Source organism: Lemur catta, chromosome 3 (assembly GCF_020740605.2).
Source record: "Lemur catta isolate mLemCat1 chromosome 3, mLemCat1.pri, whole genome shotgun sequence".
Lineage (NCBI taxonomy): Eukaryota > Metazoa > Chordata > Mammalia > Primates > Lemuridae > Lemur > Lemur catta.
Genome location: NC_059130.1, coordinates 38,887,336 through 38,915,213, shown reverse-complemented (window position 1 = coordinate 38,915,213; position 27,878 = coordinate 38,887,336). Strand labels below are relative to the sequence as shown.

Below are 27,878 nucleotides of genomic sequence, written 5' to 3'. Positions count from 1 at the left end.
ATACATGCGTATGCTTTTCTTCTAGCAATTATCTCTGAAATGTAAGAGGGTCATTTTCTAAAGATAGTTTCAGCTTTATTTATTCAACATCTATTTATGCTTGACGAGTACAATTCTATACAAGTTAGTAGTACCAGAAAAAAGATCAGACCTCTCAGGAAGCTCACTACAACAACGCTTCTCATACTTGGCTGCACATGGGAATCACTCAGGGAGATTTTAAAAATCCTAATGTCTAGATCACAGCTCAAACCAATTGCATCAGAATCTCTGGGGGCAGGACCCAGGCGTCAGTATTTTGCAAAGCTCCCCAAGTCACCACAGTATGCAGCTAAGGCCGAGAAGCACTGGTCTAGTGGAACCTTTGTTCCTGTTACAATAATGTAAGTCATGAGATTTTGACTTGCCTAAAATATCCAGAGAAAGGTTGTCTCTTTTCACAATTAGTGTAGCAGCACTTTTGCATGGCAGATTTTATAGGTCTCTTTGAGGCTTATTTATTTTTGAAGGTAATAGAGAAAATACAGACAGAATTAAAACTCCAAAGAGCCTGTAAGGTTTATGTAGTTTCTGGAGTTCTTTCCTCTTCCCATTGTACGACACACACAAACTCTCCTTTAGGCTCTTTCTTTTTCTCCCGTGCAATTTACTTCCACATACATGTCACCATTAATCACTCCTTTGTTGTTTCATTAACCTGATATCTTAGGAAGCTACAATAAATGTGTTTGACTTATATTTTATCAAAAAGACCCATATTCTATTCTCCCTTATCTTGCTCTTCCACAGTTGCCTTTTTCTCATGTTATCTTTATATGTGAAGGTGAGGTTAACCCCATTAGGGCCCATGATTAATTTAACTTCTAAATGATTCCAACTTTCTAACTTTACTTAGACAATCTCTTCTTCTCTAAGCCATTCATCAAGATGCCGTCTGTAAGGTGCTAGAGTAGGCAGAGGGTAATTGCAAACGGCCATCCTTTCTGAGGGCTGCCCATGGTATCAGCTTTTCCACAGTACATACATCTATTTAAGTCCTATAAACACAAAAGAAGGTCAGTACAGCAATAACTAGGCCTCACATTGTAACTACTTATTGTTTAACAAATGCCTGTTTGGTGAAGGCCGTCAGTGGAGCCTTGTCTGATCTGAATCGTGGGAAGAGCCTGGGATGGGCTGCAGCCAGGCATGTATACCTGACCCCTTTCTACACACACAGAAAGAGTGTTTGGTGTGGCAAAGAGTCAAAAAGCATAAAGCCTGGACTCTGTGCTGCTGGGTTGACAAGGATGATGGTGGTGATGATGATAGTGATGATGATTCATTACTATGTAGTATAAATATATATGCTAAGATTTTTGTGTACATTACCCCATTTATTTCTCATAACAATGATACACTTTATTATTAACAATAGTATGATAGATTATGATGTAATATATGTAGTTTTATATATTATAATAATTATGATACACTTTAGTGCATTATTACAGATGAGGAAACTGAGACTAAGAGTGGCCCAGTATTGCACCTTCCCACAGTCACTCAGCCAGGAAATGCACAAGTTGGGATTAAAACCATTCTGACTCCAAAGCCTGTGCTTTTGGCTAACAAGGAGTTTTATCTTGAGGAAATCACTCCATTTCTCTTGGCCTCATTTTCCACATTTGTAAAATAAAGGGAAATCTTGAGTGATTTGTAGCTCAAAAAGTGTGTATTTTATTTTTAGTGAGAAGAGCCAGCACTTTGGTATAACACCATTGAGAGAAGTGATATATACGTAACAATTTATTATCACCAGAAACAAGAAGCAGTGATATATTCTAAACACAAACAACACTACACAGGGTTGAACTCAGTAGACCATACTTAGGGTAATCTTAGGGTGATACTTGGAGAACTTTTGGTCAGAATGGACAGCCAAGGTTGTGTCTCTTCTTCTTGATGGGTTTTGGTATATCATTCTCCATTCATACTCAAGGGGACTAGGTCTAGGTGAAGAAAAAATATTGGGAAAACTTTTAGGATTTCTAGAATTGAGTTAAAAAATTAAGCACTTCCCTAAAACTTCTAAAGAATACTTCTTAAGAGGTGGTAGAGATCTCTATTTCAAGTGCTTTAGAGTGGAAGAAAACGTTTAAAATACATGTGTATGCTTTTCTTCTAGCAATTATCTCTGAAACGTAGGAGGATCATTTTCTAAGGATAGTTTCAGCTTTATTTATTCAACATCTATTTATGCTTGATGAGTACAATTCTATACAAGTTAGTAGTACAGCTGAGAAGGGTTGAACAGCTAAGAAGGGTTCCCTTTGTCTACGATTTATCTTCTGGCTTAGTGATTAACTATACAGGAGGCTCTAGGGTTAGTGAGATCTAAATTTGAATCCCAACTCTGCTATTTATTAACTCTTTGACCTTGAGGAAATTGCTGACCCGTACTAGACACCACTATTCTTGTTTACAAAATGGAGATAATTGGAGTACTTACAGAATCATGTGAGGATTAAATGAGATGATAGATGCAAAGAACTGAGTGCATTTTGGGTCATATAAAACTTAGTTCAGTAGCAGCTGTAGATTGTCATCGTCTTCATTGTCTTCATCATCATGATCATAATCATCATCACCACTGTCATGATTTCCAGCAGTTTAATCCACCTGAGAAAATTACCGTTGCTGCCTGGGGCATCCTTCTAGTGTGTTTAACAGGCACTTTTATTCTTTAACAAGAAATATACTCAGCTAAATTTTTATCAATTTCTATTGTCACCCATCTGTGGTTGGTTCCTTTGCTCCAGAAAAAAACAGCATAAAGACCAGGAACTGGAATTAGCATTCAAGGTGGGAGGTACAGGTCTTCAGTTACCAGGGGAAAAGTGTATTCCACTACCTGTAAAAGAAACACACATCAAAACAGAAAGTGCATTAAATGTTTTAAAATGCACTTCCTTCCCCCCATTAGAACCCTCTCTTTATGTTTCCTATCATCCTGCTGTCCACTCAGTGAGTTACCAAGTACTATGGCGGCTTCAAGTAGACCACGAAAAGAAAAAAGGGGCATATGGGGAAAAAGAAATGGAAATGAAATTGTCAGCAAGGTAGAGCTGGACAGGCTTTAAAAATAGATGGGCAAATAAGGTCAGGCTGGCCTGGAGGAGAAGGGCAAGGGCATGTGCTGGAGGTATCACCCAAATATTTAGGCTCTTGATCATTTTGAGCCATAGCTTGAGCCTTTGAGTGTCATCTGATTTTACTCTACCAGAGGAAGGGAAAGAAAGACTTGGCTAATAAACTGAAAAGGTACAGTTAAGGCAAGCCAAAACTCCTGAAGTAGCCTGGATTTAGGATTTTAAAAAATCAGAAAAATAATCCACTTAATTTTTAAGCTCTGTGTCATAAGGTTGTGCACATACGTACATGAATAGCTGCTAAGCCTATATGCACATATACACACGTACTGTCTGTGATTGGCCACGAAAAGAACATGCTGTAATCTCTATGCACACTCATGTACCTATGAGAAATAGAAATTTGTTTTCTTTCCATTAAGACCTTGTCTGGCTTTATAATTAGTGTTTATACTAAATACACTCAAAGTTTATCCTTGGAATTCTCAATTCTCTTGTCATTGTGGGATAGTGTGAGCTTTAGGCTAATTTATTGCAGCCTCTATGGGCTTCAAAGCGACTGAATTTCTGCCCCAAGCCTTGGTCACTCAGATACACACAGTGCAGACAGCTCATGGCTGCAGGCTGCACAGGCCGGTGATTGGCATACAGGTCTCCCACACCCCAGCAAACATAACACTTGTCAAACTCATATATTTCACTGTGAACTTCAATTCCAAGCTAGGAATCACCTAGTTATAAAACGTTTTGTTTTATATCTGTTTATTTATCTATTATTCAGAAATTTAAAAAACAATCTGAGTAAGAGCCTAATTGTTACATATAAACCAAGAGGACTTTCCTCAATCCATAACTTCATTCCCTGATGCTCCTTCTTATCTTCCTTTCTCCTACCCCACCGGTGTCTCAGGCCCCTGCTAACCCTGTCTTCAGCCTGGTGGGTAAACCTTTTGGTTGTGACCTTGCCTTTGCTCTATGGCTATGGGGTCAGTCCAGGCCCAGCTGATTGACAAACTGTCTCCTCGGGGATTTTGGGTGGAACAAAGATATGAAGAATTAAGTAGGGTGGGAAGGCTGAGTAGAATGTTAACATTCCCTACGAATCACAGAGGGAGAGACGAGTGTGGCCGATGTGTGGCCGAGCAGGTCCTCCGGGCGTCAGGGCTAGCTAGGAGTTTCCGCAGCTCCCTGAGCATATGCCATTCCTTGTGCTACGCACTTGAAATACGCCAACCGTGTAATCTTCTAATGAGCCTGTGCAGAATGTGTGACTATCCCTATTTTTCAGATAGGAAAACTAAAGACAGGAGAGGTTGAGTAATTTATTTAAAGTGGGAGATTGATTAAGAGCCGAGGCTGGCGTTCTGGCATGAGCCTCCTGATTACAAAGCGTCTGCTTCCAGCCTCTCTGCCACACTTCCTTCTGAAGGGGAATCACTCACTGCAGCCACTAAAAGCCTGCAAGGAAATGCTAATCAGCCCTTTTCCTTCCAGCTCACATCAAGGGATGTGATGTCAGAAGACAGCAAATCTAGGATCCACCTGTCTACATTCCAAGTCCTTACATGTGCCACAGCTTTCCAGAGGTGCTGATAACATATTAGTGGGTTCAGGTCTTATCATGGCTGTGGTTTCTGGACAAGAGACCATGCAAAGGACTTTACTCTCTCAAAGAGCAACAGTGACATGCAGTGGTTGATTAGGTTCATTTCCAGGTGAGGGTGTGGTTGGGTGTATAGACCCGGGGGCACTTTCTATCACACCTGTCTGTGAGTTGGACAGACCGCGATCAGGGCTAGAACAGTGCCTACAGGAATTCTCATACTGAAAATTTTGTGAAAATGGCAAAAGAATTTCTTACAAATGGCAAATGCTGCCCTCTGAAATTGAATGTGTACAGTTTCTTGCCCTTTTCTGCCAGAATTTTGTCTCTCTGGACTTCCCTCAGGATCTTCCCCTGCTCTGACTCTTCCCCCAGATGAGGAAGAGAGGAAGGGAAGGAGGGCGGAGGAGAGAGAGAGACGGACAGATATGCACACTTTTCTGCATTACACTTCTGAACATGCACTGCCTGCCACGCCCCTGGGTTCTTGGCTGTACTGTTTCCTCTGCCCAGCGGGCCCTTCTCCCTCTCCCAACATAAGGATCCCCCTCAGGGTGTTCCTTTCCCAATATCATTCATTTCTCCAGGCAGTGTTGGTGGCTCCCTCTTTGGGCTTCCACAGGTCAGTATTCTGGCCCTATTATAGTATTTCTATTTGTTGCTATAACTGCTGGACCTAATATAATGAACAGACATATCCTAGGTGCTCAGTGAATATTTTTTGAATGAACGTATAAATGGACAGAAAATTGAATGGTGAAAGATTGAGAAGGCAAGAGGCTGCTATTAAATGTTTTCATATTTCAGGTCTGGTTCACCCCTACATTTCCGTGTAATCTCCAGTTCTTCCAATATGCACTGACAGAAACTGATGTTAGGGTTTTGTGGAATAATGCTATTGCCTGTTGTATATGTTTGGGTTTAAATCACATGCATTGCAGAAACCTCAGGTTGGTTTTAATTTGGAGAGTAACCTGAGGATACTTGGTAGAAAAACCCTGTCGGCTGTATGGAGACTGGGCAAGAAAGGTCAAGAAACTCATGGAAAGAGCTGAAGTGGGAGCCACTGAACTTGAAGTGAGAGAGTCTGGGAAGGGTGGCATGGACAATTAAGACAGCAGCACTGGAAGATAGAGAAGAAGACCCAAACTTGAAGTAGGGGTTTTAGACCTAGAGACCGGATGTTATTGCACCTGCCAATCTGGAGACCTAAGATGCAGCAGCAGAAAGTCCAAAGATAGAAGTGAGGGGTGGGACATAAAAGTAGAACAGTCCACACACTTTTAGGAGTTAGCACGTTGCTCATTCTGTCAGAGAGACTCGATTTTTACATGGGAGATGACCTTTGCAAGGGATTTTGTTGTCTTGAGTCAGAGAAGAGTGGAAAGCCAAAGCCAGCATGTCTGGTTGGGTGGTCCTGCTGATGCAGTTTCTTGTCTGGTAGAAAGGGCTAGGGCAGGGCGTCAGAGACCTGGGATCAGAGCATGCAGAGTAACTATGATCAGCTGTGGGCTAGTCATGTTTGAAGGTTGCCTGCTCCACATTTAGGATACTGGCTTGAGAAACCAGGTTCACAGTTTGTTAAGAGGAAGACTGGCATCGGGTTTGGAAGTGTTACTGATTCTATGTGGGGCTGGGTAGAGGACCATGTCTTTTAAAATGGTCTACTTCTCAAACTTGGGGATCTTGTTAACCTGTGGTTGCTGATGGAGTCAGTTTGGAGTGGATCGTGAGGTTTATATCTAACGAGCTTTCTGGTGATTCTAATACTGCCCCTCTGGGTACCACACTGTGAGGAGTAAAGGGCTCACTAGACTGTACTCTGAGTAAAGGGGCTTTTATTTTCAGTTCAAAAACTGACCCTTTGTCAGGCAAAACACTTAACAAATTAATGCTTCAGTTTCCTAATCCATGTAATGGAAATAATGCAATTGCCTCTTTCCTTTGCATCTCCTTTTCAGGGACGTTCTATGTGATAGCTCCATTTCTAGGAATACAGTTGCTTCTGCCTCATGATGTAGGAATTGGCATCAGACTCATCATAGTACAAATCCCTGCTCTGCCATTAACTATTTAGGTAACCCTAGGTGATCTCACCTGCCTCATTTATAAAATAAACACTTCTACGTTCATTGAACCAGTATTTGTTGGCACCTATCATGTCCCAGACATTCTGCTGGGCACTGGGCAATAGCAAGTGAGGTCTTGCCCTCACCAAGCTCACATTCCTGTGTAGGGCGACTGGCAATAAATGAGTAAAACCAATAAGCAAAATTAATCACAGAATACAGTCTATGAAAGGAATATGGATGCTTTGATTAAAAAAGAAAAAGAAGGATAAAATAAGAATGCTCTGGGATGGTGAAAATTATTCTTAGAAAGGAAGAAAGAGAAGGAGCCAATCAGGAGAAGAGCAAAATGAAAGCACTGTTAGCAGAGAGAAGGGAACCCAGGTCCTACAGCAGGGAAGATCTCAGGTTGTGCTTGAGGATTCTAAGTCTGGGGTGGGTAAAGTTCATTAAAGAAGGGGACTGTGGCATTGAATGAGCTTGGAGACAGTGGAGCCAGATCACACAGAGCCTCATAGGCTAAAGTGAGAACTTTGATTTTTTTGTTTTTTTGGTTTTTTATGGACACGGTCTGGCTCTATCACCCTGGTTAGAGGGCAGTGGAGTCATCATAGCTCACTGCAACCTCAAACTCCTGGGCTCCAGCAATCCTTCTCAGCCTTCTGAGTAGCTGGGACTACAGGTGTGCACCACCACACCCAGCTAGTTTTTTCTGTATTTTGTAGAGACCGGGTCTCACTCTTACTCAGACTGATCTCGAACTCCTGGCCTCAAGTAATCCTCCTGCCTCAGCCTCCAGGAGTGCTAGGGTTATAGGTGGGAGCCACTGTGCTGACCTGGATTTCATTTTTCATGCAATTGGAAGCAATGGAAATGTTCTTTGCAGGAAAATATATTTATTTATGCTTATGCAAGTTTGCTCTGACTAGTGTTTGGTAACTAATGGGAAGGGATCCAGAGGAGAAGTGGGGTGTCCAGTTTGGAGGTGAGAGATGGTGGCTCTGGCTAGTGTTTGTGGCTGTGGAGATGTAGAAGTATGGGAACAAATCCCAGAAAGATTTGGGAAGTGAAACAAGACTTGCCAAAAGATTGGATGAGATTAAATGGGGGCTTAGGAAAAGGTAAGACTGAGGGAAACAGTAGAGTCAATGATATCTCCTAAGTTTAAAGTTTGAGCAACAGGGTACATGGTGGTATTATTTACGGAGCTGGGGATGATTGAGGAGGAGTGTATGTGGGGATGTGGGAATCAAGAACTCAGATCATTATAGTCTCCATCATGCAGGGTGGGTTTGAGGACAAAATGGTATAGATGTATGTTTTCCTACACAATGCCTCGTACCTCACAGCTCAATATTTTATTGTTTTTCTGTTATTGTTAAATATTCATGAGTGACTACCCATTGGAGACATCAGATGCCCTTGATCGACAAAGATATGATAATTCTCTTGGGCTCAACAAATCATACTTTTATTTTCTTCAATGGAAACTAAATATTACTTTTGAAAACCCTGCAGTAGTGATAGAAGGATGGGTAGATCCATGTGTGCCTCGAGCAACATCAATCAAATTTTCAGCCAAGTTTTGATTACAAGATCTTTATTTCTGGCAATGATGTAAGAAGCAGAAAGAGTGAGACTGGGTTTTCAGCATGAGGTGGATACCACACATTCTGGAAATTGGAAAAAGCACCTTCTAACTTAGAAATTGTGGTGATTTGTCTGGAGAATTTAGAGGGAAAATAAATTCAAACCTTCTCCAACCCCAACTCCTCATAATACCATTTACAGAATAAGAAATGAGAGAGCAAGATTGCCCAGCTGAAGCCCTAGCCAGAAGGTCGTATGCTTAGCAAAGCCCAAACGGGGCAGCTACAGCTTTGGTAGATGCTCTTGCTCTCTGGTTTCCACACTTGTGATTTATTTTTATTAGCAAGGGAAAGTAGCATAGATTTTAGTAGTTCTCCAACATGGCTTCACATAAAAACTACTTGAAAGTTTAAAGATACGGAATCTTAGGCCAGTCCCAGGAGATTTAATTCAGTAGGCCTGGAAATCTAGGTTTTTCAAATGGCTCCTACATGATTCTGATGGGGCTGGTCTACAAATGTCACTTGGAAACCACTGGTCAAATGATTAGTGTGTTATATTACGATTTGAAAACTTTGAAATCTATTCTTGCTTTTGCCAATGACTTGCTTGCTGTGTGACATTGGGCAAATGACCTCAAGGTTACTAGTGTGTGATTTCCTGGTTAGAAAATGAAATGTTTTAGCTTCCTTTACTCCACTGGCATGAAGACTATAAAGGGTGCTGATAGTGGGTAGAATGTTCTATGTGAAAGGTACTTGGCATAGGCTATCAAAGAAGTCTTGGAATCTGCTCTGGTAAGGGCCTGTCTGTGTTTACTGGTCTAGCATCCAATGCCATCATTCTTTAAAATGCAAATCTACTCACTTCATGAATTCAAGGAATCTCTTGATTCGTGCACTTTATAGGAATTATTTTCATTAATTATCTTAAGAGTTCAGACTGTCCCTCCTCAACATCACCAAACTAGAAGAAATGCACAGCTGTGGCACCGCTGGAAATCAAAGTCCTGCCATTGCCATGTCTCGGTCAGTTTGAGCTGCTGTAACAGAATACCATCGACTGGGTGGCTTAAACAGCAAACATTTGTTTCTGACAGTTATGGAAGTGGAGAAGTCCAAGACCAAGGAGATCCCTCATCTGGTGAGGGCCTGCTTCCGGGTTTGCCGATGGCTGTCTTCTTGCTGTGTCCTCACAGGGCAGAGCTCAGAGAGGGCAAACTCTTGTGTCTCTTTTTGTGAGGACACTGATCCCACCATGAGGGCTCCACCCTCTTGACTTAATCACCCCCAAAGGCCTCCGCCTCCTAATTCCATCACACTGGGGGTTAGGATTTTACCACATCCCTTGTCAGGGAAGGACCACAAACACTCAGTCCCTAACACTAAGTTACTGAAACTTGAGCAGGATGGGTGGCAAGATTTAGGCTTCAGTCCCCCTCAGGGACTCTATGGGGAAACCAAATTTCCTGGAACTGGGAAGAATCCAGGACGTTCTGAATTCCTGGCACAATCACAGTCTCTTTTGGAACAAAATTGCCAGAACCGCCCTATGACACTTAAGTTCCAAATCACATACCATGGGACCTAAAGACTGGCCCCGTAAGTGGGGATTGACAGGCCTGCGCGTCAGGCGGCGGGAGGCAGCCCTCGCTCGCTATTGGCCGTGAGGAACTGCACCAATCGACTGCTCCGTGCGAAGGCTGGGGGCGGGACTTAAAGACCATCTTCCGGCAAAGAGAGAGAGAGGCGGGGCGAGGCTGTGGAGAAATGGCAGCACAAGGCCATCTTCCCTACTAGGGAGAAGAAGCCATGAGGAAGGAGGATCTGTGGAGCCAAGGGGGCATAGGAACCCCTGTGGAAAGGACATCGGCTCTCCCAGGGAATCAGGACTGTCCCAGCTGCTCCACACCCCCGCCGTAGTACCCCTCTGGGGAGCAGGGCCCCAGTGTGAGCCCCACCCCTTGCCACCCTATAGCGGTGTCCCTCCCCGCACGGCGGGTGGTTGGCAGCACAGGGCTTGTCACGTCATCTGAGTACCACCCAAACTCACTCCTCCCCATCCAAGTTTGATCTCTCTACCCTCACCCCTGAAGTTATTAAACTGGCAAGGAAATATATGAAATCGGCATTCTTGAATGCTGCTTTACTCTGGGCAAGGAAAGGGAAGACTATTGCCATGGTCGAAGTATTCCAACCAATTCAGAGAAAAATACCACATGAAGTAAAAATATTATCATCCTGGCCAAGCAAGAGTTTTCCTTTATAACCGTGCTGACATGCAAGGTTTTTACAGCCTTGCCTCTCCCCTGGTGTCAGTGGTACTCCTGCTGGGGGATGTCAATTCAGCAGAGGTAGGGAAGCATTTTTATCTGTGGGAGGTGGTAGAAAGAACAGAGTCCCTGGGAGGATATGAACTCTGTCGTGTGAAGGAAGAGTGAAATATCCAATCTAGGAGAAGGGCAAAAATGAGCCTCGTTATAGTTAAAAAAAAAAAAAAAAGAACTGAAAACCCCTCATTGAAAATAGATTTGGGAAGACATTTTTAAATGTTATCTTCCTGGAAGGAAAGGAGCCATATACTAGCAGTACATAGTGTGTGATTTCATCTGTATAAAGTTCAAGAACAGGTACAACACATCCATGCTGATGAAAGTCAAAAGAGTGTGTGCTGCAGAATGCTGTGTGTTGGGGGGGTGTGGAGGAGGGTTAACTGGGAAGGAACACAAGGGGAAATTCTAGGGTGCTGGGAGCGTTCTGTATCTTGATCTGAGTACTGGTTATCCAGCTGTATTCACATGTAAAAATTCCTTGTGTCGTGTACTAAGATTTGTGTATTTTTCTATATGCCATTCATTACTCAATGCAAAAATTTTAAGTGAAGCTTCTTTCTTTGCCACACTTATGGATGTAGCATCTAGACAGAGGGCACCCGGGTATTGGGTAGGATGAGGATGCTGTTACTAAAACTTTGGCACGTACCAGGAGCAGTAAAGCCTGACACGCAGAAGGACCACGGGCTTTGGTGGTGGGCAGACCCAGGTCCACGTCCTGCTTGCAGGGTTTACTCTGGGTTTTCAAACAACCTTTACCTCTCTCAGGCTTGCGTTCCTTCTCTGAAGTGTGGATAATCACATGTACCTTTAAGTGTTGTCTGGGGATTCAACAAAATAATGTATGTAAATTGTCTTGCCAAACACCAAAATATAGCTAAAAAATGGTATTTATTATTAATACATGGTAGGTACGTGTTCACATAGACTATGATGTTAAAGAATTCCAGTCATAAAAATCAGATTTCTATCCTACAATATTCCAGGGAATAAAGGTATGAATCTAAAGAATTATTTAATAATAAATAAAACACTCCACTTATTTCTAAGTAGATATTAAAATATGTTAAACTATTAAAATATTTTATTATTAAAATTATTTGAAATCAAGTACATTTAGTGATGTAAGATCTTGGACAACTTACTTAACATCTCTCAGTGTGTTTCTTTATCTATCAAGTGGGATAAAAATGCTATTTCATTAGGAAGATTATGATGATTCAGTTTGATACTATATGGAATGTGCCTTGCAACATGCCTACCATGCTGTTAATTTCAGTTCAGTGATTCAATTCAGCAAATATTTATTTAATGCCTACTATAAGCCAGATATTATTTTAATTCCTAGGACTTGAAAACAGGAATACCACACAGCCTCTGCCTTCTGGAAGCTTCCAATCTAGTGGGAGAGACAGACATGCACATTTATAAGACCATGTGATAAATGCTACACTAGCATAAGATTAGAGTACTGGGGAGGAACACAAGAGGCCTTGTACAATAGTCAGTTGGGATGGTAGGCATATTTAAATTTAAAAGGGGCATCGCATCGTGACACTAGAAAATGGCAATTTAAGGCCATGTTGATGAAAGGGTCAGTGGCCAAAGGGTTACTTATATTTTAGGATCACAAGTTTATCTGTAACCCGGAGTATTCTGAAATTAGAAGTGGATATATAAAAACAGCAAAATGGAAAGCACCATCAAACTACAGTGAGTAAAAAGGGGAATGGAATGGAATTCACAGCAGCAAAAGCACTAATTCCAGTGACTCCAGTGTACACCACAGGCAGGCTCTCTGGCTGGGGTCATGCCTGTGCATGAAGAGGGACAGTTCTTCCAGGGCAGTATTGAGTCATGTCTGCTTTGAAAATCTGGTGAAAGGTATGAACCTTTCTCAAGGAAAAATTAACTTGTAAACAAATGAAACAGTTATAGTAATCTCAGGGAGGTTATTATCCTTTGGAAAGCTAGGTTATTAAGAGTCTCTGTTTTAAAAGAAGGCTCATATTGCTGTATCTTCTCCCTTGTCTGAAGAATCAATAAATATTAACAACTTTATCAATTCTGTTGCTGTATCACATTGATGATCCTTAAATCACTTCTGGTTAGCCCCCTGAATGTGTGATAACCTTTTCTGTATTCCATGGTACCTGGCATTTCCCAGTATACTTAGATGTGAGACCTTTCTCCAAGATGAAAATCTCAAAGAAAACCTGACTATAAACAATCTAGATGCTGCACTGTTTATCAAACCCCCCTGAGAGTAATATATCAGATATTTCTATATAGCACCTACTACTATCAACACTAATAAATGAACATTACTATTTTTAGCCATAACTTAGACTGGGTTGGAGGGCCATTTGGCTAATAAGAACCATCTTCCCCTGCCTGTTTGCATATTCTTATCATATATTGCTGCGGATCCAGTCTTCTCTCATGGCCTCCTTGAAGGAGTCTGATGAGCTAATTTTGCTTTATGTCTTCTCAGCAAGTTCTTGAAGATACAATGCCTGGAAGGGGGAGTCTGGGAGCAGGGCAGCTGCACCCCTGTGGTGTGTGAGCCCCCATCTCCTGTATTTGAAGGCATGTATGAATGTACCAATGGCTTCAACCTGGACAGCCAGTGTGTGCTCAACTGTAACAAGGAAAGTAAAAAGGTGAGGAAGACTTCTTGAACTTTGTTTTGGATCATGCTACACTCTAATCTTGATGGTCAATCCAAGAATGTTGAGTAGAAATGATCTGAAAGAATCCTAACAGGCAGAGACTTACTAAGATGGGATTCAAACCAGGAATGTAGCTGTTACTTGATAAGAAATTCAGAAGATACCATATTTTTGGAATACCCCCTCCAAGTTCAGAACTTCCTCTGAGATAAGAAGAACTCAATGGGTAGCATAGCTGGGTACATTCCAAAAAATGCTGAGATCCTGATTTGTCAATATGATCTCCTCTCATGCATGGCCACTGATATAAGTTGGCTAGGAATGCTAGTATTATAATTTTTTTAGCAGAACAGAGTCCTGAACAGAAACACAAATTCCTCAGCAAAGCTGAAAGTGCTGTTTGACTATTATCCTCCCTAGAATTTTTGGCACAACAGGTCTCAAATGAAAACCACAGTCTTATCGTGGTTGTGTGACTAAAATCAATTTTATTTTAGAATCTTCTCAAGCACCACACACATACATCAGACAGGAAGTCAAGCAGACTTCCTAGACAAAGATCAATGACCTTGATTTCTCCCGTGACTCATGTCTTTATCTTCGTGTCCAGCACTCCAAGGTAAGCATGGCAGAACAGATGTGAAAAGAATATGCCATAAAATGAGACCCCTGAGAAATCAAATGCATCTGTTCGCACTGATGGGTTAAGGAATGCAGGAGTCGGACAGATGAAGGGAGGGTTGTCTATTAATACATTTCTAAAATATTACTTTCTTGGGTTTTGTGAGTTTGTGCTACTCTCTGTGTTCTAGATAGAGAATACTTTGCAGTTATCAGGGGTATGAAGCCAAGAGTTACACAAACTAGCCAACATGTAGAGAAAGGGACTAGAACTTTGGTGAGATCAAAAGCAACTATGGTGTGTCCATTCAAGCAGGGAGGCAAACCCACACCATTAGGAAAATTATGAATTGGTTTCACTTGGTGAAACTCATCTTGAAAAAAATCTGACATTTGCCCCATGTAGTATTTGTGTGATAGCAGGGATGAATCAATGCAAGACAATACCATCTGGGAAAAAATTTCAAAAGTAGCTCAGAATACATGGGCTATGGTTGATAGTTCATTATACCCTCATATCCAAAGGAGAATACACTGCTAATAAATTTCATTAATGGAAAAATTGTTCATGATTTCTTCACATGGACAAAGCAAAGAATTGTCTTAGCTTTCTTTTTTCCTGTCAATAACAGCACAGTTTGCTTCAACAGTGTCTTTTAGTTCAGGTTCTAGAATTTGGAGACACTACCATTTAATGAGACCACTTTTTTCCCCGCTCTCAATGAAGGTAACAAAACAGTAATGAAGATGTTGTTTCCTTTTGATATTCTAGCTTCCCATCCTCTGCACGAAAGAGGGACTGTGGACTCAGGAGTTCAAGTTGTGTGAGAACCTGCAAGGGGAATGCCCACCACCCCCTTCAGAGCTGAATTTAGTGGAATACAAGTGTGAACAGGGATATGGAATTGGTAAGGATGGGAAGGAATGTTGAAGTCTGTTCTCAGATCATCCTTTTATTAGGCCTAGCTGGTCTTGAATTACATACACTGTTCTGTCCGAACTTTTACTGCTGCAGTAAAAATGAAATTGATGGCAAATTTGCAGGGCTGAGAGTGGATGGATTTGTGGCAGGATTTCCGCATATGGCATGTGTGCTGGGCTCCTCCATTTTCACTGTGGTTGCTCCCAGAGCGGGGAGTTCCTGGAAGGGACAATTTGAAATTGCACTGGCATGCGTTGTTCTTCGGCCACTCTTTATCTACAGGCAACTAGGCTCCAGAGCCTGTGGACAAATTCATATTTAAGTAATTACAATTAAAGGTCTTTGTGGCCAGAGCTGACTCAACTTGGCCCTGGCTGGCCCCAAGCATAATAGAAAAGAGTTGCAGTTGGTACAAACCTCATGAGATTACTTCTAAATTATGAATCGCACTGGCAGGGAGTAATGTTGTAGGACATTCTAACTTGTGTAATGCCAGTGAGTATAATTTGCATCCATTGGAAACCTCACTAGTTTCTGTAATGGCTGTTTACCAACTTCAAGGTGGTGTTTGCACTGTGATGTCTTGTGGTCAGGCATGGAGTATCAGGGAGCTCAGATATGCCTCTTGAGTGGTGTTTCATGAACAGCTTCTCATTCTCCAAGCCCCTAATTTCTGCATTAAAATATCATATACTCACATATGCAGAGTCCTTAAGAGAGATATAGTTCTTTTTATTACTTTAAAAGTCACTGGAAGACATAGAAACATAGTGAGAGCTGAAAAGAACTTGGCAATCATTAAATCTATAGATGAGAAAATAGAGAACCCTGACAGTGTGTTTTCTTTGAATAGAACTTTAGGAGACACATGCAAGGCAACAGAGGGAGATTTTTCCTTCAAGAGACCAACACATGGCCAAAGTCTCTGCTTCTGATTTTCTGTTGCTTCTTTTAATGATATGAGTTTCTTAGTTGTCAATGTAATGATCTTCAGTGCAGCAACAGAGAAGATATTCCTGGGGTAATTTCATGATTTCTGAGCCATTTTTCCCCCAGCTAATCAAGTTCTTAGGCAGTGGTTGGTGCAATTGTGAGGTTCCAGAAGATCACATAAGCAGGAATGGTATTAAATATACTAAAAAGGCATTAGCCAAGCAGGATAGACTTTGACTAGCTGGAGTCCTGGAGTGCGGTTGTGGAGGTCGGCCAGACCAGGAGTTAATCTTTCAATTGCTGCATCATGCAGAGATTCAGGGATCCCAGTCGGGGGCTTTTCCTGGACCCAGCAGAGGACAGGGCACTTGGAGCAAGGGGAGGTAGCTTGGAGCAGTAGGTCTTTACCAATTAGTGTGAAAGTATCCCTACAGGTACACAGTAGAGGAATGTCATCCATACCTGTAACCATCATAATGTGATGACCCAATTAGAGAGAAATTGCTCTTGGAAAATCAAAGCTATTGATTCTAGGATGAAAAAGACTGAGGTCTGCAAAGTTCAAGTCTGTGCTATAAATTTCTGTCCCTTCAGGTGCAGTGTGCTCCCCGTCGTGCATAATCCCTCCCAGCGATCCAGTGACGCTGCCTGAGAACATCACTGTGGACACTCTGGAGCACTGGATGGAGCCTGTCAAAGTCCAGGTGAGGAAAGGGACATTTTTGTCCTGACCCGCAGGACTGTCAATGCGGACCCTGGAAGAGGGAGTGGGAATTGGGGTGACAAGAGACGCGAGAAATGGAGACAAGACAGGAGTCTGATCAAGTCTCATTTATTGTACGCTGAATGGCAGGTTATATAGGTCAGCAAGGGGGGAGAGGAGAAGGCGGGGTAAAGACAAAAAGCAGCCGTTAAGCAAGACGGGAAGCATCAGCTCCTCCCACGGTGGAGATAACTGTGCTGCTGCTTGTGGAGTGGAAAACTACTGAGTTCAAGGTCAGAGGCAATGCTGTAGCCGGGCCTCAAGGCTCCGGACAGGTCCCCTTTTTTTATTATTTTTAATGCCGAGAGGATTCCTTCGGGGACTGCGCCTGTCTTAGGTTGTCAAGTCTTAGGAAACCACCCGTACCCGTCATCGGTTGATAGTCCTCAGAGCGACTAAGACCTGTCTTAGGTTGGTGTGGTCTAGACCCAATCTTATCCGTCTTTGGCTGTCCAGTCCAGCTCGCAGGGAGGTGGCTGACAATGTGTCATCTCTTATTTAAAGACAAGCATGAACCACCCTGTTCATTCATCTCAAGGCGATGATAATGGAACTGTATAAGCTTAGCCTGAATGGCCTCAATCTGTTGTTTGATGAATGCCATGAGCTTATTAAGCAACAAAGGTGCCAGTGCAAGGAGGAGCAGCAGGGTAATGAGGGGACCCCAAAACGGTAAGAGGTAGGGTAAGAGTCCATTTAATCCGGTCCAGAACGGGTTGGCCGTCATCTCCTTTCTGTGCCGTTCTAGGTCGTCTTGTAGTTGTTTAATCTTGTCTCTGATGATTCCGGATTTGTTTGCATAGAAGCAACATTTCTCCTGTAAAGTCAAACAGATGCCTCCCTGCTCTGCTGTAAGTAGGTCTAAGCCCCTTTTATTTTGTAGCACTACCTCAGCCAAGGAGTCCACCTGGTCTTGTAGGTTCTGGATAGTGTCTGAAAGGATCTGAACATCTGAGATTAGCTGTCTGGATAGTTTGGTGTATTGGGTGAGGGAGACGCCCAGGCCTGTAGTTCCAGATACTACGGCGGTAGTTACTCCCAAACCTACAAGCAGCGGAATTAGCTGCACTGCTCTTTTGGCCCTTCCTATGATGTGATTTATGGTAGGAATGGGAACAGGTTCGTCTCCATGGATGATGTCTATGTCTGGAAAGAGGTAAGCGACTGCACACCTGCCTGTCCAGTTCCCAGGCAATAGAGTGTAAGCCCTATTGCTACCACAGACAAAAACTGTACCATTTGGAGCACATAAAGGACCCGTAGCGTTAAACGCTTCGCTGCAGTTGGCAAAGCCGGCCATACCAACATCTACCTCATCAGTGCTGTTGACCGGGACAAAGGTTACTGCCCCAAAAGCTTGTGTCGGGGCCTGGGGCTGGCCCCTCATCCCGTTTCCCTGCTGGGGTGGCAGAGAGTTTCCCTGACTATCAGTTTTGGACTGACACTCATTGACCCAATGTGTCCCTCTTTTGCACCTAGGACAGAGACCCAGAGTTTTTGTTTCCGCATTCTTGTTGGGGGTCTCCCGGCAGTCCTTTGCGAAGTGCCCTGACTTGCCACATTTAAAACAGCCCCTTTTATTTTTATCTCTATTATTGAGGAAATCTTTTACTATTTGTCCACTAAAGGCTGCCGTCATTGCCAGGCCCTGTTGATATGAGGGGCCAATCGAACAGAGGCGGATATACCCTGTCAGATCTGTCTTTTTTCTATACGGTCGAATTGCTGCCTGACAGGCCGGATTGACATTTTCGAAAGCTAGCTGTTTAACATAATCTACACCAGCCTCAACATTACCAAAAATCCTTCCAGCTGTGGTCATGAGCCTGTGGACAAACTCCGCAAATGGTTCGTCAGGCCCTTGTTTGACTCCAGTGAGCGAAGCTCCTGGGTCTCCTTTAACGGGAAGCTTTCTCCAAGCTTTGGTAGCAGCTGCCTGAATTTGTGCAAACAGTCCAGGATCGAACTGCATTTGAGTGTCCGTGCTTGCATAATTACTGGAGCCGGTTAACATGTCAAAATCCCAGCTATTTCCCACCTGGAAGTTTCTTTTGGCCGTCTCCCTGCAGTTTTCATAGTATTCTGATTTCCAGAGCAGATGATCCCCTCCTGAAAGGACTGCTCTGACCAGAGTGTTCCAGTCTACCGGAGTGAGCCATTGTTCAGCCGCAGATTCTAAGATGGCCATAGTATATGGGGCAGTAGCCCCGTATTGCGAGACAGCTGTTTTTAGTTCCTTTATCATGGTAAAATCAAACCCATTGTGATGTCTCCAAGCCTGTCCCTGTATATCGGTAGTTTCAGCTACTGGAAAAGCCTCCATAAGGGAAGCATCCTCCCCCTTAGATATATATTTTTTCCCTTTTGGGATATGCTGTCCAGGCCGCTGAGGTGGGAGGACATTTCCTTGGTCACTCCCCAGATCTGCCAGGCTCTCACTCCCCGTTCTTATCTTTTGTAACCTAGCAACCAAGGCCTGATACTGCTCCTCTAGTTTTATCTGCTCCTCAAGCCATGCAATGTTTTCTTTGAGTTCCTCTTTAGGGTCTATGGCTGCCATCACCGTGGGTGCAGAAGCCATGTTATAGGGAGGGGGGTATGAGACAGACGGAGGCCAGTCAGGATTATCTTTTGCTGCCTCCTCTTCTATTTCGCCCCAGTCCACCTCTGAGGGATCAGGATTATTTTCATTATTATGTTTTTGCAGTTCCCTGCTCACTGGGAACTTTTTAGGCTTTGTACTGCACTGCAAACTCTTCCTCTTTACAGAGGAACATTTGGCCCCCTCCTCCTCTTTATGTTGTGCCAAAGGAACCTCCTGGGTGCCCTTTGCCGGAGGAGCCTTGGCTCCTTCATCATCATTATTTAAGGAAATAAGATCTATCTCTTTCTCCGGCAGGGGTTCTCGGAGACCAGGTTTTGAACAGGATTGTCTTAATAAGTCTTCCGTTTGGGCGATTGCCACCACTATTTGTGGATAGTCCTCCCTTTTGTCTATTAATTCCTTGATCAAGTTCCTATAGGAAAAGGCTGTGTAATGGGAACCTTTTCAGGCCCAAAAGTTCTGTAGTAATCTTGTAAAGCATCTCCTACTCTTTTCCATCTCTTTATATCAATGGTTCCTTCTTGCGGGAACCAAGGACAGGTGTCCTTTATGAAGTCAAAAAATTTAAGCAAGTCATAACCTTTAACCTTTACTCCTCGCGCCTTTAAAGCCTCTTTTAATTGTTTCACATAAATCTGATGCTGGCTGAGTTCTTGCCCCATGTTCAGACGCTTTCACTTACCTTCGGTTCCAACGCGGCAGGTTCCCCCGGCGGCTGAAGGACGCTTTGCTCACTTATATCGCCGGCCTTTCTTTGCGTCTGTTCCTCACGTTCGTCCCTCGTGCCCAGGCCCCACGTTGGGCGCCACTTGTCCCGACCCGCAGGACTGTCAACGCGGACCCTGGAAGAGGGAGTGGGAATTGGGGAGACAAGAGACGCAGAAATGGAGACAAGACAGGAGTCTGATCAAGTCTCATTTATTGTATGCTGAATGGCAGGTTATATAGGTCAGCAAGGGGGGAGAGGAGAAGGCGGGGTAAAGACAAAAAGCAGCCGTTAAGCAAGACGGGAAGCATCAGCTCCTCCCACGGTGGAGATAACTGTGCTGCTGCTTGTGGAGTGGAAAACTACTGAGCTCAAGGTCAGAGGCAATGCTGTAGCCGGGCCTCAAGGCTCCGGACACATTTTCATGTGCCAAAGATGTGAGGCTGCTGAGCAACTCTCAGCGGACAAGATATTCCCTGGGGCAATTTCCGAGGCTTTCAAAACATCCTTAAAGCAAACAACCACATGGATCATTCCTAGAGAGAAGGATTAAACATCAAGAAGAAGAAAGAGGAAAGTTTGAGAAAAAAAATGGCCACATCTAAAGGAAAGGTTGAAAGATAAAGCAGAAGGAAGGCTCAGAGGCAGAGAGAACAGGGAGGAAAATGAAAGAGGAAAATTACTACTAATGAAAGACAGGACAGGAAGAGTTAGGATGAGCCAGAGAAGTGCATGCAGGTGAAGGAAGGGAGGAAAGAAAAGGATGGGTTAGAAAAGGTGAAAATGAAACTGCAAGTGGGAGAGTGAGCACAGGAACTGAGTGAGAAGAGGATGGCCTTTCCTGGCTCCATCTCCTTCCCTCCAGCCTTCCCAAACCTGAAATCCTTCCTCTGGGCCCTCTGCTACTCAAAGTCAGTCATCAGCAGAATCTGCATCGCAGCCTCCCCTCTGGGCTTTCTTTCCACCTGAAGCCTGGGTCTCCCCTGAGGACTCTGCCTCCCTGCAGAGCTCTCTGCTCACTGCTTTCTCTCTCATGCCCCTCCTACCCCTGGGCCTGTGAGAGGGGTAGCCTTTCCCCCTCTGCTCACCACTTCCAAACCATTTTCCCTTCCTCTCTGCTAAAATCACCTGCATTTGAATCTAATGTCAATAGAAAAAAACACTCAGCTCTCTCAAGGCTGTTATCATCTTCCGAACCTTAGCACATGCCCTCCCCTTACTCCTTAACCAGGCTAGCTCCTGGGTCCTGGTCACTGTAGCCAGCCTCCTGTGAGAACTCTCATTGATTTCCACACCTGCTCATTTGGTTCTTGAGAACCTGAATTCTTAGTTCTGAGGCCTCCTTCCCTCCAGCGGCCACCCATAGCCTTCTAACTCCACCTCCTGCAGCCTTCCCAGGCTCACCCTGCGCCTGCTGCAGAGGCCCAGTGGCTATTTCCTAAGCATGCTGGGCACTCTTGCCCCTCAGAACCGTCGCTCAGATATCGGCACGCTTTTCTCCTTCTCTTTTTCAGACTTTTACTAGAATGTCAGGAAGGCCTTCTTTAGCTATTCTGTCTAAAATTTTAACTACCCTAACATGTTCCGTCTCCCTTCCCTCCTTTATTTTTTTCTCTTTAGGACTTGGTACCAAGAATATTATTTATTTTACTTATTTATCTTATGTATTGTCTTCTTCTGCCACTAGTATAAAAAACTCAATGAGGGATTGTCTGTTCATTATTATATCTCCAGATCCTAAAATGGTGCCTAGTATACAGTAAGTGCTCAATACATATTTGTGAAAAGGATAAATGAAAAAGAGAAAGAAAAAGCTCTGCAAGACCTAAATGGAGAAGATCCTATTGTGGGTTAGTTATTTCTTCTTAGAATGGGGGAGGGTGGTAACGTCAGAAAGCCTGGGAGCTTGATTGCTGTTAGATTATTTAACAAAATTCTTGCAAGATTGTTCCTGTAGAATGACCAGAAGATGGACTCTAAAGATACACCACATTCAGTCAAAAATCATTCTCAGTTCTCTCCTTTTTCCTCACGGGCTAGTTGTGCCTTATTATCGGCAGGCATTTGTGTCAAAGCAGGAGGGTGGGGAGAGAAGCACTCCGATTCAGCGTGAGGGATGGAAACTAGCAAAGCCCTGTTCATTCAGCCATTCGTTCATTCAACAGACATTTATTCAGGCTTCCTGTGTGCCATGGAGCTGTGCTGAGGGCTGGAATATGGACATGGAAAGTGACAGTCCCTCTGTTTAAGGGACTCACCATCTGGCCGTGCAGACAGATATTTAGAATAAGCAACATGGGGCTGTTTGGCTGTGGCAGAAGTGCTGTGGGAACACCTGAGAGGAAGCGGCCAACTCTTCTGCTCAGGAGCCTGGTGGAGTTGGGGGAGGATCAAGGACTCGCCGAAAAGCTTTTCCTCTGGGTCTTAAACTATGATCCAAAGGAACATTCTAGACCAGTAAAAGTTTCATGTGGCTGAAACCAGCGTATGTATGGTAGTGAAGGAGAGGAAAGATGGCAGTAAAAGGATGCGATGGGGGAGGTAGGCGGACCAGACCCTGCCAGGCATCACACGCCCCTCTTAGGATGCTGAGCCCAGTGAGAACCTTGCGTGGAGATAGAGCATGCCACAAGTCTGAGGGCAGTGTGAGGACTGGGTTGGAGTGAGGAAGAGAACACCAGAAAAACACCTGGCCTTTCTAGACATTTAGTTTCACTCCCTGGTCTGTTGTTAAGGTTTAGGTAAACTGCGGTAGCTGGAATGACAGTGTCCTGGAGAGAGAATTTCTGCCTCATGTATCTTGGTGTCCAGATGGTCTAGACCCTTTCTTTCAGTCCCATAAACTCAACTTGCTATGATGAAGGACTTGTCTTTCTCTATAAGCAGCCAAAGGGGGAGAAACTTGGACATGCAAGAGCCATTTCTTTCTCTTGGGACATAAACTGAAGGAGATCCTTCTGCATCTGCTTCACCATCCACCTCACAAGGCATCCAGTGGGAACAGCCAGTGGATGTACGGTTTGTGAGGCCCAAGCGCAGGCCTTCCAGTAAGTGGGATTTTGTCCACCTCTGCCTTTCAAAGGGGACATTCAGAAAGGGGCAGTTCATTTGTCTTCACGAAGACAGCAGGGATACCAACTGTAGAGACTTGACCACTTCCAACCTGGAAAACTACTTTCTCTATTTTATTAAAGCCTTCCTTTCTTCAACTATCCTTCAAGGATATCATTATTGTCGTTTTATCTCGATTCCATAGCATTTTGTTTATATTTACATTCCTGGTGCCTTTTTCAGTGCCTGACACTTTGTAAGTGTCGATTGAACATCTATTGAATGAGCAAAGACATTGTTCTAGCAACTGTTCTAGCACCATTTTCTACTTCAGAAGTAAATGTATATTTTCTCCTCCAACTGGGTATGGTTAGTTGCTGGCATATCCTTGTCCATTTCAAGTTCCCCACCTCAGAAAGAAAATGTAGAAGACTTACTTCTCCTGAAGCTGCAGATCAAACATGATCATTTGTATCATTGCATTTGTCATGGTCTAGTCAGTAAATTCTTGGTTTTGGACATAGGTTGTCCAGGTATGATTTTGAAGATGATAATGTCAGAGGAACACTGTAGAGCTTGGAATTAAAAATGCATTTTTTTAAAAGCTGAGTTTTTACCCATGAACTCTGTTATTCACCAACTGTATAACCATAGGCAATTTGCTGCACCATGCCTCCATTTCCTCGTGTGTAAATGAGAAAATACCTATCTCAATAGGTTAATATGAGTACCAGGTGATGAGAATATGGATAGAATTTAACTTGCTGGGTGTGTGGGAAGTTTCTCATCAGTTGCCATTCTTATTCAAGGCAGGGTGCTTCCCTCACTTGCGTCTGCCTCCTCTCATTTGTGACACTGCCCTGCTCTTTATGACTTGGGGGCACAACTAAACCGTGTGTCTGGTCACAGCTTGCTGTATTGTTAGGGGCATGATTGCTTTAGTGGAACCTTGAGATTTGTGCTGAATTTCTATGTGAAAAAAAAAGTGAAGTAGTTAAATTAACTGCTTCCAAAATGTAGGGAAAGAATTGAGGAAACTTGCAAAATGAGCCTTATCTTTACCTTATAAGAGTCATTTGTTCCTGGGGCAGGAATCCAGCAGTCAGAATTTCAAAAGTTGAAATAATTAACAACATTTTTGTGTGTTACTGAACCCCAAATCAATATTCTTGATGCCAAAAGAAAATCAAGTGTTTAACCTAATAGTTAACGCTAATTATCATAGAATAGAAAAACAAGCTGTTACCTGTGCTCGCTCAGTTTTTACATAGGTGTTAAAGAGTATTGGTTACAAAGCTTGCAAGGGATACTCTGTATTCAGGAAATTGAAACTTTATTGTAGAAGAAGAATAAGAAAAGTCACGGAAGCAAGGGAAATGATGATGAGATGATTGCCTTTATATTCTTCAGGGCTTCTAAAATGAGATTATGCACCAACCACAGATGATCTTCCCATGTCTATCATTTGTGGTACTCAGCGGCTCATGTGGGGTGGGAAATCTAACCTCGTCCTCATAAATAAGAAGAAACATCTCATAAACCAAAGCAATTGTATTAAATGAAACTCTACATTGAGTAAAATCCTCATAACACAAATTGACTTATCTTGGGGGTTGTTACATACTGTACTCAATCTTAAATTTTGGTATCTTTAAGAATCACCTAACCAGCATGGGTTCCACTCTTCAGAAAGGCTGGGCATGCCTTGGAATGTGCATCTTTCACAAGCATCCCAGGCAAGTCCACTATAATGCTTTGAGAAACACTACTATTACAAAATAAAATACCAGCAAGGTAAATATTTTGAGTACAAGCACACTTTTGGAGCATGGCTCATTTGTTTATGAAATGATGCTTGCCTATTTCACAACAATGCCTGCTCTCTAGCGTATTTCAGATACCTTTGTATCTTGCAAGACTGAACAGCAATGGATTAAATTGCATCATTTTCTTAGTCTGCTTCCAATGATTTCATTCTTTATAATAAAAAATGTTACCTTGCATTTGGATAACACTTTATATCTTAAAAATCATATATATATATATATATATATATATATATCATATATATAATTTTATTTGACTTTCATCACAAACCAATAAGCTAGGAAAGGAAGATTTTGTCTTTATTTTGCAGACGCAGTAGATGTTGTTGGATAACCTGTCTAATACTGCACAGCTGGCAAGAAATAAAGAAAGAAATGCCACCAACTTATCAACTCCAAGTTCACTGTGATACTCCCTGCATCACCATGTTTGCTGTAGTCTGTCTTTTTTCTTGCTGGTATATATTTGGGTTAATTTTCCTATTAAATGGAAAATAAGTTACTGCTCTCAACGTGAGAAACCCCTCATTTCCAAATCTCCTCCCCTCCGGGTGATCTTTAAAAAGATAATTTAAGAGAGCTGTTTCTCACAACACTGCTTTTCTTTACTGTGAAAGAAAGTTTGTTTGTTTGTTTTTAAAGAACAATCAAGTATCCTTTTTTATATGCCTACAGGGTTTATGTGCCTTTCTCTGGGGGTTCTGCTTTTTCATTCTTACAAATGATGCCTGACTTCTAGAATAATATACTTTTTATTAAAGGAAGAATTTCTGAGGACTTAGGTAGTCTGAGGTTTCGATGAAAAACAACTCAAAGTAGCAACTGACATAAAAGGAAGAATGAGGTCCTCTTGGGTTCACATACAATGTCACTTGCTCCTTGGGGCCTCTGTCTACTCATCTGCAAGAGTGAGGATAATATTATCTTTCTTGCACAGTTGTTATTAGAATTAAAAAATAACACATGTGAAACGTCTTGCACAGTTTCTAGCACATAGTTCTTAATTAAGTAGAAGTGAGATTTCAATTCAATTAGTACCCATCTTTCCCCTGAAAATATCCTCTGTCTCTGAAAAGATATCACCAGCTATCTCCACGAAGTAAAAAAATATTGCTCTATAGTTTGCTTGTTTGTGTGTATCTGTGTGTGTGTGTGTGTGTGTGTGTGTGTGTGTGTGTGTGTGTATGTGTAGGGGGGTGTGTGTGTATAGACAGAAATATCTAGATCATTTGTCTTTTTCTGTCCCTTTTACAAACGGGGCTCGGAAGAGAATTAACAGCTATTCAGTGTTTCCTATTGGAACACCTCTGGCTACAGAAGCAATTTCTAAAAGCATTTGCTCTGAGACTGAGCGGAGAGGACGGCTGAGAATACACCATTTTTTTGGAATGTTTCGGGGGTGTGCTGCCTGTGGGAAATAATAGGTAAAGGTTTGAAACTCCCAAATGGACTCTCTGGGCCCTTCCTCCCTCTCCTATTACACACAGGGATCTGGACCTTTCCGGGGTGGGAGATGTCCAAGCAGAGAGGAAGGGAGCAGGCAAAGGGCTCCCTGGCAGTCCACTCAGTGCCCGCCAGCCAAGGTGACCAGGCAGTGAGATCTGGCGGTGGTGACAGGGCAGCCACACCTCAGTCAGTGCTGGCACCCACTGCTCGTGCCTTCGGTACCTGGAACCAGGGCTCCTCTGCCCACTCCCCTGGCTCCTGGCAGCAGCTGGGCCCTGGTAGCCCCGGACACCTGCATGAGGGGTGCGAGGCGCTCCCCTCAGACTTTTGCCAGAAGCCCTGTGTCATGTTGTCATCTCTATTTTTTCCTTTCCTTGATTTTTTTCTTTCTTTTTCCTCTTTCCTGTCATGTTAATCCCAATTCCCCACTAAACCAGAAGGTTGCTGAGGGTAGGAAGGGTATCTTCTGCCGGTGTCACTGCAGTGCAGGCTGCCTTTCTCTGTCCCTCAGCACATGGTGCCTGTGCAAAGTCAAAGAGCCTATAACAGAGAAGAGCTCCCACAGAGCCGTTTCTCAAAGAAAACCATGTGATTTGTCGACAGGCCTATGCAAGTCTGAATTTGTATGATTGCCCTTAACCACTGTGTCAAGAAGAGTGTTTTATCACACCTCCTGATTTTAAAATAGGTAAACTAATGTTTTCACTTACACAGTAGTGGTCCTTCAGGAAACTGATTTCATGGAGAGAATTTTTTTACATAGTGTGGCAATTGTTTGCATGTAAATGAGTTTTCCTAATTGCATTTGAAAGGGTTTCCTTCTGGAAGTACAAAAGCATCCATCATAACATCTCATTTCTTTTTTCTTTCTTTTTTTTTTTTTTGAGACAGAGTCTCGCTTTGTTGCCCAGGCTAGAGTGAGTGCCGTGGCGTCAGCCTAGCTCACAGCAACCTCAAACTCCTGGGCTTAGGCGATCCTACTGCCTCAGCCTCCCAGGTAGCTGGGACTACAGGCATGCGCCACCATGCCCGGCTAATTTTTTCTATATATATTTTAGTTGGCCAGATAATTTATTTCTATTTTTAGTAGAGACGGGGTCTCGCTCTTGCTCAGGCTGGTCTCAAACTCCTGAGCTCAAACAATCCGCCCGCCTCGGCCTCCCAGAGTGCTAGGATTACAGGCATGAGCCACCACTCCCAGCCATAACATCTCATTTCTCCTATTATTTTGCTTCATAAATTCCTTTTTCTCATACTGAACAATGCTTTTCTGTTGTTAGTACTATCATGGTAATGAATGAGTGAGGTCCAAATGAACGAGATGTCCCTGTGGCTACACAGGATGGGTGGCACAGAGCCCTCAACACTGCGTGGTAAACTCCCCAGCCCGGCAGCAGGATCACTGAGTCATAGCAAACCTTATCAATTCTGACTTTGTTTCTCCAAATTCTTCCCCCAAAGATTAACAGTTCTTTAAATAAAAATAAAATGTTTCAAAGAGAAGGAAGCAGGAAGGAAAAGAGCAGATAGTATCCTGCAGGAGCCAAGGTTTCCAAATAAACGGGCTCTTAATGCCCATCCCCACCCCCCAAAGTGTCCTCTTGGTGG

At 43.1% G+C, this 27,878-nt stretch overlaps 1 protein-coding gene across 1 annotated transcript in view; it reads left to right on the top strand.

Moving 5' to 3' along the window:
* The window catches only part of PAPPA2 (pappalysin 2), a 297,907-nt gene that overhangs the window by 228,106 nt on the left and 41,923 nt on the right, over positions 1 to 27,878 (top strand). The window contains exons 17-19 of the mRNA XM_045547292.1: positions 13,220 to 13,388; positions 14,791 to 14,926; positions 16,468 to 16,577. Coding sequence (XP_045403248.1) covers positions 13,220 to 13,388; positions 14,791 to 14,926; positions 16,468 to 16,577 — 415 coding nt within the window. The remainder of the gene's footprint in view (positions 1 to 13,219; positions 13,389 to 14,790; positions 14,927 to 16,467; positions 16,578 to 27,878) is intronic.